Genomic DNA, 12,757 nt, shown 5'->3' on the forward strand with positions numbered 1-12,757 from the left:
TTAATTATCAACTATATCTGTAACTTTGTTAATTATCAAGTGTATTTGTAATTTTGTTAATTATCAAGTGTATTTGTAACTTTGTTAATTATCAACTGTATTTGTAACTTTGTTAATTATCAACTGTAATTAAAAGTTTATTTTCTTGGTTATTTTGTATAGCAGCTAAGTGTTGAATTTACTGATATTTACAGACTTAGGAAAATAATGGAATTTATGTAATATATACTTTAAGTTGCAAATGGACATGACAATGTGTTCCATCACTATTTTTTTAGAATATGTAAAGAAGAGCTGTGACAGAGTTCAAAATTTTCTAAAAATAAATATCCTGAGAAATTTATTTCTGGATTGAATGAGAAATCACTGGATGGTATGAATACTGACACAAAAATATTTAACAAGTTCCAGTTTAAAGGCTGAAATATACAGTATGTAAAATGTTTAGTTTTTATGTGCAAAAGGTATTGCACAAAACTGTCACAAGACAACTTGATATATTGAAACTATACATCACACACAATAAAAAATTCTCAACCAACAGTTAAACAGAAAATATTTCTTATTTGAAATAAGCATATGTTTTAGAACTTCCTTTTATCACTTACTGGATACTTACCCTCCCCTTCCATTTTGTATCCACTCGTACATACACTCTGGTGCCTTTATCCCACTGTACTGTTACTCCATGCTTTGTATAAACTGATACAAATAAGCCAACCTCTCGAACAATGAAGTTGGATGTGTAACCTGTTTTAGGAACTGGCTTATTCTGTGTCAAGGTAACCTTTTCCTCTCCACCTTTTAGCAATATCAATAACACAGTTACTGACAACTGGTTTCAAAAGAGATTATTACTAAAACATATAAATAATGTATGCTTTGAGAGAAAATGTTGTTCCTACTATGAATTCATCAGCAACAATAATAACAGTGCTTTTCTTTCTTAAATGCAGTAATGGTCCTTGCATAAGATTTTTATAGAAACAAGAAATAATCCATCTTTCCACTGAAGTTACGTTATAAATTAAGAGACAAAAGAGTTAGGTTTAAAGAACAATGACACAAAACTTCAATCAATGTTTGCCTGATAATTTTAAACAGTCAGATACTAGCTTCTGATATCACACTGTAGCTTTGCTTATTTAAAGTTAAGCACAAAGTTAAACAATGGTCTATCTGTGGATTAAAACCCAGTTTCACATTATGCTTCTGCAGACATATAACTATGTAACAAGAGTGAAGGCACACTGTGGATACTTAGCTGTCAATACAAATATTAGTAGTGATAATAATAACAGGCTAATATTGAATATTTTACCTTTCACTGTGAAAAAAACATTTTTGGGGCTTTTTACTATTACTACAGTAGCACAAAAAAAAGGTATATCTTGTGTCAAACACACATAAACTTAATGACCATGAGATACCAGCAATGTGATATCTCAGACAGCTTTTGGCCCATTTTAGCTTTCACTTCATTAAATATTTGGTGTCATATTCTTAAAAGACCCTGAGATACAAGCAATGTGGATCTCAGACAACTTTCTGCCTGCTTTAGCTTTCATTTCATTAAATATTTAGTGTAATATTCTTAATGACCCTGAGATACCAGGAACATGGTATCTCGTACAGCTTTCTGCCTACTTTAGCTTTCATTTTATTAAATATTTAGTGTCATATTTAAAGGAAGATAATGACTATGGGATATCAGACATGTAATATCTGTTCATTTTAGCTGCATTATAGCTCCTCATAGAACAGCTCTGAGTTTGTTTCTTTTTTGAAGTACAAAAGTTTAGCTCATAAATCCATCATCACATGATTGATTACTAATTTCTGTAAATATTATTGTAAAATATTATAGACAGTGAGAGAGAGACACAACTGATGAAACAATGATTAATATTCTGTATAAGTATTATTGTAAAATATTAAAGACAGTGAGAGCACACAACTGATGAAACAATGATTAATATTCTGTATAAGTATTATTGTAAAATATTATAAACAATGAGAGCACACAACTGATGAAACAATGATTATTGATCTGTATAAGTATTATTGTAAAATATTATAAACAGTGAGAGCACACAACTGATGAAACAATGATTATTAATCTGTATAAGTATTATTGTAAAAATATTATAAACAATGAGACACACACAACTGATGAAACAATGATTAATATTCTGTATAAGTATTATTGTAAAATATTATAGACAGTGAGAGCACACAACTGATGAAACAATGATTAATATTCTGTATAAGTATTATTGTAAAATATTATAGACAGTGAGAGCACACAACTGATGAAATATTGATTATTAATCTGTATAAGTATTATTGTAAAATATTATAAACAATGAGAGCACACAACTGATGAAACAATGATTAATATTCTGTATAAGTATTATTGTAAAATATTATAAACAATGAGAGCACACAACTGATGAAACAATGATTAATATTCTGTATAAGTATTATTGTAAAATATTATAAACAATGAGAGCACACAACTGATGAAACAATATGCTGAAATATTTATAAGTATGACAAAAAGAAGAGTATACACAATTAACTGCAGCTATTACTAGATTGGTTTTTTGGTTTCATTCTAAGTACGTACCTTGCTCTAATCAGAAGTTAACATAACTTACATAAACAAACCAAACAAACACTATTAGTAATATGCAGAAAGTACTGTGTTAATTATATTCTGAATTTGGGTAGCAAAGTTCAATAATTAATTGTTTTTATGAGCTGTTATAATATTCACACAAAACTACAAATTTATGTCCCACTGTTTCTACTACATAACACAATGGTTTTGTATGTAAACTATTATATTTATATTCTGGGGGATTCCATATTGTGCTATTCTTACTTATTGAAATGCTGACAAATGACAATAAAGTAAAGTTTTAAGTTCATTAAAAAATAAAATTTGATTACTTAACTATGTGGAAAAAAACAAAAAGATTATGTAAGGAGAAAGTGAGATTTCCTGTCATTTAACTTAACAAGATTAAATTACAGAAATGTCTGGAACATTATGTACTTGAAAATATTATGTATACAAACTAATGGAAGAAAATTCATCATTTTTATCCCTGAAAGCTAATATCAATAGAGTAGCAGTCATACCACATGTTTGGAATGTTTGACAACCACAAAACTCCACAATTGTATTTTGATACAAGGGACTCACCCACATCTACTGTAAGTGATTTGCTGCAAGTCACACCACTAGTCCCACATGGTACATTCTTAATAATTACTGTAAAACTACGTGATTTATCCAGTTTTCCTTTTGATAGAATATATTCACAATCTCCCTGGAAGTCAAACATTTTGCCATCAAAGCTACTGAAGTGTGATTCACCCCATGTTGTACAGATTCCTGGACATTCTTTTGCCACACTTCCATATTCCAGAAGTACAAGTACTAGGAACAAAAAAGCATATAAACTTTAAGAACAATATATAATTTATAAATGTTTCAAATGAATGAGAATATCTAACTTTTTATTAAATCTAACTTATCTTTCTACAGCACAACTTCAACTAATGATAAAGTCTGAAATGGTAATATAAAACCTAATTTATATGTGAAGTGTTAAATTCACAATAAAAAACACCAACTAAACATTATCAAGTGAGAAATATTACATCTTCATTCCTTTAATTTTGTAATATTCATCATATAAACAGAAATAAAAAGAGTGACTGTAAACATCTTTTTTGAATGAAGCTTCAAGATAATTATATTTTATAAACAAACATACAAAATAAAGGTACATGTAAATACATCAAGTAAACTTCTGAACTACATACTTACACATGGTGAGTGTATAATGGAACTTGTGTAGAAATAAACAAACAAGCTTCCTATCATAAATATCATAACATTCCAAGTTTAATTTGAATTCCACCAACAGATTATTTCATATTTCTTTTCTAACCAATTACTGTATCCTAGTTTAACTCATCTATAAAATATTTCAACTGGACAAATTAACAGACTAATATTTTACTTAATAGCATAATGTAAAAAAAAAGTAAAAACTCACCAGGTGTTGCACTCAAGCTGTATTGTCTCACCTTCAACAAATCTTTTATTTCCATGATAACAGCCACACTGAGCTATTTTAACACACTGTTTGGTGTCTGTGTCCAAAACAAACCCTGGCTTGCAGCTAGAATAAAATACATTCCTTAGAGATCTGGAGTAATATATCAGTTATACATTAGATGAATGGCATGACATGGGTTCACTGTCAGTTATACATAAGATGAATAGCATGACATGGGTTCACTGTCAGTTTTACATAAGATGAATAGCATGACATGGGTTCACTGTCAGTTTTACATAAGATGAATGGCATGGTATGGATTGACTGTCAATTTTACATAAGATTAATGGTAGCATATGGATTGACTATCAGTTTTACATAAGATGAATGGCAGCATATGGATTGATTGTCAGTTTGACATAAGATGAATGGCATGGTATGGATTGACTGTCAGTTTTACATAAGATGAATGGCATGGTATGGATTGACTATCAGTTTTAAATAAGATGAATGGCAGCATATGGATTGACTATCAGTTTTACATAAGATGAATGGCATGGTATGGATTGACTGTCAGTTTTACATAAGATGAATGGCATGGTATGGATTGACTGTCAGTTTTACATAAGATGAATGGCATGGTATGGATTGACTATCAGTTTTAAATAAGATGAATGGCAGCATGGATTGACTATCAGTTTTACATAAGATGAATGGCATGGTATGGATTGACTGTCAGTTTTACATAAGATGAATGGCATGGTATGGATTGACTGTCAGTTTTACATAAGATGAATGGCATGGTATGGATTGACTGTCAGTTTTACATAAGATGAATGGCATGGTATGGATTGACTATCAGTTTTAAATAAGATTAAAGGTAGCATATGGATTGATTGTCAGTTTCACATAGGATGAATGACATGGTATGGATTGACTGTAGGTTTTAAATAAGTTGAATAGCAGCATATGGAGTCACTTTTAGTTATACATAAGACAGATTGTAGCATATGGGTTCACTGTCAGTTTTGTCATATTTCCGAAAGTATGGATCACATTCACTGCTGTGACATCTCAAACTCCTGGCTCTCTGATCTGCACATTAACATGTTCTAGCCACTGCACTACATCTAGATTTAAATATTTATTCACTGATATACAATTATGAAGCACATTGTTTGCAAGGTTACTGAACTTTCAATTGTAATGGTTCTATATTATGGTTATTATCAACACCCAGTAATGTTGAAAATAAACTTACAATAAACCACATAAGAACTGATGTTTTTATTATATAACATAAAACAGTAAACTGTAGCTCCTTTTAGAATACAAAATTCATGTGTATAAGGACTATAGATTATTCAAACTAATTTACACCACTAAACTAAAAATCTAAAAATATAACAACAAACAATAACTTTCAATACACCTAAAATCTAATAAAACAACAAACAATAACTTTCAATACACCTGAAACTAAGAATAAATCAACCAACAATAAATTTCAATACACCTAAAATCTAAGAACAAAACAACAAACAATAATGTTGAATATACTTACACTGAGAATAAAACAACAAACAATAATGTTGAATACACTGGAACTATGAATAAAACAGCAAACAATAACTTTTAATACACATAATATCTAAGAATAAAAGAACAAACAATACTTTAAAACACTAAAACTTGGAATACAACAGCAAACAATAACTTTCAATATATAAATCTAAGAGCAAAACAACAAACAAAAACTTTCAAACATTAAAACTAGGAATGAAACAACAATAACTTTCAATACTCTTACAATCTAAGAATAAACCAACAAACAATACCTTTCAATACACCTAAAATCTAAGAATAAAACTACAACAATAACATCCAATACACCTAAACTTTAAGAATAAAACAACAATCAATAACCTTCAATACACCTCAAATAGATGAATAAATCGCAAATAATAACTTTCAATACACCTAAAATCTAATAAAACAACAAACAATAACTTTCAATACACCTGAAACTAAGAATAAATCAACAAACAATAACTTTCAATACACCTAAAATCTAAGAAAAAAACAACAAAATAATGTTGAATACACTGAAACCGAGAATAAAACAACAAACAATAATGTTGAATACACTGAAACTAAGAATAAAACAGCGAACAATAACTTTTAATACACCTAAAATCTAAGAAGAAAAGAAACAAACAATACTGTAAACCACTAAAACTTTGAATACAATGGCAAACAATGACTTTCAATACAGGTTACATCTAAGAGCAAGACAACAAACAATAACTTTCAAACATTAAAACTAGAAATGAAACAACAATAACTTTCAATATTCCTACAATCTAAGAATAAAACAACAAACAATACCTTTCAATACACCTAAAATCTAAGAATAAAACTATAAAAACTTCAAATACACCTAAAATCTAAGAATAAAACAACAAGCAATAACTTTCAAACACTAAAACTAAAGATAAAACAACAAACAATAACTTCCAATGCACCTAAAATCTAAGAATAAAACAACAAACAATAAATTTCAATGTACCTAAAACAACAAACAACAAACAATAATGTTAAATACAATAAAACTAAGAATAAAACAAACAATAACTTTCAATAAACCTAAAATCTAAGAGTAAAACAACAAACAATAACTATCAAACATTAAAACTAGGAATGAAACAACAAATAATAACTTTCAATACACCTAAAAGCTAAGAATAAAACAACAAACAATAATATTGACACACTGAAACTAAAATAAAACAACAAACAATAACTGTCAGTACACCTAAAAATTAAGAATAAAACAACAAATAATAACTTACAATACACCTAAAATTTAAGAATAAAACAACAAACAATGACTTCCAATGCACCTAAAATCTAAGAATAAAACAACAAAGAATAACTTCCAATGCACCTAAAATCTAAGAATAAAACAAAAAACAATAACTTCCAATACACCTAAAATCTAAGAATAAAACAACAAACAATAACTTCCAATGCACCTAAAATCTAAGAATAAAACAAAAAACAATAACTTCCAATACACCTAAAATCTAAGAATAAAACAACAAACAATAACTTCCAATGCACCTAAAATCTAAGAATAAAATGACAAACAATAACATTGAACACACTGAAACTGAGAATAAAACAATAAACAATAATGTTGAATACACTGAAACTAAAAAATAAAACAACAAACAATAACTTTCAGTACACCTAAGATCTAAAAAGTAAATTGACAAAGAAGAACTTTCAATACACCTAAAATCTAAAAATAAATTGACAAACAATAACTTTCAATTACCTAACATCTAAGAATAAAACAACAATAATATTGAACACACTGAAACTAAGAATAAAACAACAAACAATAACTTCCAATACACCTAAAATTTAAGAATAAAACAACAAACAATAACTTCCAATACACCTAAAATATAAGAATAAAACAACAAACAATAACTTCCATTGCACCTAAAATCTAATAAAACAACAAACAATAACTTCCAATACACCTAAAATTTAAGAATAAAACAACAAACAATAACTTCCAATTCACCTAAAATCTAAGAAAAACAACAAACAATAACTTCCAATGCACCTAAAATCTAAGAATAAACAACAAACAATAACTTCCAATGCACCTAAAATGTAAGAATAAAATGACAAACAATAATATTCAACACACTGAAACTAAGAAGAAAACAATAATCAATAATGTTAAATACACTAATGAGAATAAAACAACATACAATAACTTTCACACTAAAATCTAAGAATAAAACAACAACAATAACATTCAATTGCTAAAATTGAGAATAAAACAACAAACAATAACTTCTAATGCACCTAAAATCTAAAAATAAAACAACAAACAATATCTTCCAATGCACCTAAAATCTAAGAATAAAATGACAATCAATAACTTCCAATGCACCTAAAATCTAAGAATAAAATGACAAACAATAATATTGAACACACTGAAACTGAGAATAAAACAATAAACAATAATGTTAAATACATTGGAACTGAGAATAAAACAACATACAATAACTTTCACACACTAAAATCTAAGAACAAAACAGCAACAACTTTCAAATGCTAAAATTGAGAATAAAACAACAAGCAATAACTTTCAGTACACCTAAACTCTACGAATAAAACAACAATAACTTTCAAATATGAAAACTAAGAATAAAACAATAAACAATAACTTTTAATACATTAAAATTAAGAATAAAAGAACAAATTATAACTTTTAATAAAGTAAAATCTAGAAATAAAATAAACAATAACTTTTTTATACAATAAAACTAAGGATAAAACAACAAACAGTTACATTCAATACCCTGAAATTTAACAACAAAATAACAGACAATAACTTTCAATACAATAAAACAACTATTATTTTAAGTACACTATCATTTAAGAATAAAACAACAAACATCAACTTTCAATATACTGAGAATCTAAGACTAAAACAAGAAAGGATAACTTTAAATAAACTAAGAATCTAAGAATGAAACAACAAACAATAACTTTCAACACAATAAAACAACAAACAACAACTTTCAATACTCTGAGAACCTTAGACTAAAACAACAAAAGATAACTTTCAATAAGCCAAAAAAATCTAAGAATAAAACAAAAACAATAACATTCAATACACTTAGAATACAACAACAAACAATGATATAAACTTTACACAAGTATCTATTTCAAGACATTCTTAAACATATAACAGTTTTCAAAGAAACAAAATTTTACAGAAAGTTGAAATTCACTACTTTTCTAAGTATAGCAAACAACAGCCTTCAGAGAAACAAAGCTTTATATAATGTTCAAATTCTCAATCTGAAATTGGTACTTCTCATAATAAATAAAATGTGTGCCCATTAAAAACACTATTTTCAATTAGTATGTTGTTTTAACAACATCACATATTCAAATACGGTATGTTCGAAATGTTACTGTGCACTTATATATTTATTAAAGACATGTTTCAATATAGAATACTGAAGGTAAATATGAATGACAATTATAAACAATGTTGAAAGTGACACCTGTTGGCAACAATACAGGCCTGGATCCTTCTTATTTTGCTTCTAAATACCGCTATCAGTTGCTGGCTTGAAATAGACTGAATAAAGTATGTTTACAAAACTGCATAGTGACTTTCCGAACATCCTGTAGTTTATAAATTTACAAAACACAAAAGTTTAGAACATATCATTGCCAGCATTAAAGTAAGTAAAGAATAAGTTATCAACCCCAAAATAACATAAATATAGACCAGGAATGAAACAAAACAACTTACATGCACCCAGGTTTACAGATACGTAGCACACTCTTGTTCAACTAATTTATTTTGGCACGTTGGAGGACAAACAGGTACACAGTTAGTATATTCCATATTTAACTGCTTCCCACAATATTCTGGATCTCTTTGCATAAGATCATCAGGGTTAGTTACAGAAACAAGTTCTTTCAAAGATGCTGCCCGACAGTTCCAAACAGCATTTTCACATATGCTGAAAAGTAAAGAAAAAAGTTTAAAAATTTTTAAAAGTCAACCATATTTATTATTCATTTTTCTGAAACTAAAACTTTTGTAATTAATATATAACGTAAGTTCTCAGATTTCTTGGAATTCTAAATACGCATACATAAAGGATTTTCTTATTCCCCTAAAGATTAACTTTATATTATTTTTTGAATACATATACATATATAGATACATATAGACAGACAGATATGCATGCATTAGAAGTAAACCTCAAAATGTATACTTCAGTTAACCAAACACTTGTTTGTGGAAATCCTATAATATCCATTTTTGTTAACAATTGAAAATAACCATTACGAAAATATATTGTTAGACATTAAGGCTAAGTTATATTTAGATTCTGAGCATATCAAATGACAAACTGATTGTTTTCTTTAAAAGATTGGAATGTTATACTATTGCTAATCATGATTAAAGTAATTGACAACAAAAACTACTTTTCAAGATACAAACCAACAGCTGGCTTCTGAGGTTTATGTAAATTAAACCAATAACTCAAAAAATATAACACAACAGATCAATATCTCTTTTACACGTTTTTGGGAACTATCAGTGTTTTACAATAATTACATGAAGCAGATCAATCACAAAGAAATTATTAGTTTTGTTCAAAGCAAACTAGAGTTTATTATGAGACATTTCAATGAACATAAATAAAATCACAACCTACTTCTCCAGAATGTATTTGTAATTTAGCATGATAACCCAGCTCCCAATGAAGCCACAAAAGCTAAATATTGAAATATTAAATACAAATTGTGGATATATGGGTCATGACTGTATTTATGAGAATATATATTTAATTACCTGTATCTTGTATTTCAGTTAACTAAAATGCTACATTTCTAGAAACATAACCTTTTCCATTTTTAACATAGGCTTAAAATTAACCAAATTATTAATAAGTTTGAGAAGTCAAGCAAAAGTACCTATACTTCTGAGCCACCTAGCATCTAAAGTTTGAATCAATCTAAAAATGTTCCATACATCTCAGCAAGATAATCTCTTGGGCCTTGAAGTCAACCCCAAAGTATACCATAAATCTGAGCCACCTAGTGTCTTGGAATTAGAGTCGACCCTAAGAGTGCATACCTCTAAGTCATTTAACTCTTGGAAATTGACTCAGCTCAAATGTATTTACTATAAATCTTAAACACTCAGCCTCTTGAAGTGTGAAATTAATCCAAAAATAATTACCACAAATCTCTCTTCATGAAATTTGGAGCTGACACAAAGACACTTACCACACATCTGAGCCATCTAGCCTCTTTGAGTTTGGAAGATATTCTTTTCCTTCAAATATGCATTGACATTCACTGACTGGAATACACATTTCATCATTATTCAAAGTTGTTCCAGGAGGACATGCACAGCCTTCAACACACTTCTTGAGGCATTTAACATTAGAAGCAATAGTAAGGCAAGAATGTTGGCAAGGATCAGCACACTCTTGGTAAGTCTGACCACCAGTGCACTTCAAAGCTGAATAAATTGACAAAATCATTAGAAAAGGTCTTTTTCAGAGTATTCTACAAAAGATTAATGTCACTCAGTTCAGTAGTTTTGGCTTAATCACAGAAATAAAAACACTAAAACACTGTATCAAAATCCATATACAAATGAATATCAACTACCTAATAAAATAATGAGTTGACATTATTTTAGTAATATACATAACTTAAACACACATGTATACAAACACAATGGATCATTGGTAAGTGTTACAATCATTCAAAATATTATACTTGACATGCTAGACAAATGTTTATTCTATGATCAAGTAGGTGCATTTGTGTCTCCTGTACTTACATTCACCTACTGTTTTTAACATAATGAAATAAAATAGTGTTTCAGTCAAGTAAATGTAATGACAGATTAATATTTATGATTTTTTTCTCACTGATACCATTCTTTCAGAACTTTACAATGTCATCAAACATTTAGGCACAAATTTCACATTTAGCAAACGTATCTTGTATGATTACTGTTGGAAACAGCCTCCCGAAATCAGTTTTAGTTTATTCATGTAACAACATGCTAAAAAGTTTAAGTTTTATGGATAAACATAATTTATATATAAATGTTTAATAAAAGTAAAAGAATATACTACATTATAAATTAAAGGAAATATATGGAAACTTGCTATTATTTGATTTTAGAAGATTTTAATAATTTTAACAATATTATAATTCTTCACTCTAACTTACAGCATTCTTTGATGTTATCTCCATCTAATGAGTACCCCTTTTGGCACATTCAGCACCATAATCAGCAAAAGCAGGACAGAGGCAATCTTCAGGCTTGCTCTCACAAGAACACATATCAAAAATACATTTTTTGTAGAATGGTTCTGGATCAACAACATCATGACCAGCTGAAGAAAGATAAAACAAAATATAAAAATGATTCTCCATATATTAAAAAAGAATCAAATGAAATATTTTGAAATTTAAATGTTTATACTTTCAAAATTTCAATAAAAATAAACGTATGATAAAAATGCATTAACAGTAGTGTTGGTCATAAAAGGCTTTATGAAGGTGAAAACTAATTTTCTATAATAAAAACTGCAGCAATATAAGTTCTCAAAACTAACTTTGTAATGATAAAATTCCCAGTAATCTAGGTTTTCAAAAGTTGAGATCAAACTAATATCTTACAACATATTTTTCAGTAATCTAGAATATCAATGGTTCTACTGAAATAAAAAATCATTTTCCTACATAAATGCTGAAACACACTTCTTAGAAGGTTAAAATATATAAAGCATTTTCTTCCCATATATTTGGCTTCTACTTTAACATACATAAATAAATATTTCATTATTTTAAGTTAATTAATATTTTTTTATGACATAACTTAAGAACACCTTCAAAGAATAATCACATTGCACAATTAATATTTATCATGATATCACTTGATTATTAATTATTTTCCAATGGGTTTGTATATTATACACAACTCTGTAACAATGAAGGTGTGTATACTATACTTAATGTAGCTTCACAGACTTTGGTAAACTTTCAGTAAATACAAGTCCTTGTGGACATAAACCCAAATGTTACTAATGTATTATTAC

At 28.1% G+C, this 12,757-nt stretch overlaps 1 protein-coding gene across 1 annotated transcript; it reads right to left on the bottom strand.

The window, feature by feature from the left end:
- Positions 1–3,394: 3,394 nt before the first annotated feature.
- Positions 3,395–11,934, bottom strand: LOC143235777 (von Willebrand factor-like). The gene is made up of 5 exons (XM_076473979.1): positions 11,886–11,934; positions 10,923–11,160; positions 9,430–9,643; positions 4,074–4,199; positions 3,395–3,448 (listed from the first exon to the last, which is right to left on the bottom strand). The coding sequence occupies exons 1-3, from the start codon at positions 11,932–11,934 to the stop codon at positions 9,442–9,444; spliced, it is 489 nt and encodes a 162-aa protein (XP_076330094.1). The 3' UTR covers positions 3,395–3,448; positions 4,074–4,199; positions 9,430–9,441.
- Between the last annotated feature and the right edge of the window lie 823 nt (positions 11,935–12,757).

The sequence above is a fragment of the Tachypleus tridentatus genome, chromosome 12 (assembly GCF_004210375.1).
Source record: "Tachypleus tridentatus isolate NWPU-2018 chromosome 12, ASM421037v1, whole genome shotgun sequence".
NCBI classification, from domain to species: domain Eukaryota; kingdom Metazoa; phylum Arthropoda; class Merostomata; order Xiphosura; family Limulidae; genus Tachypleus; species Tachypleus tridentatus.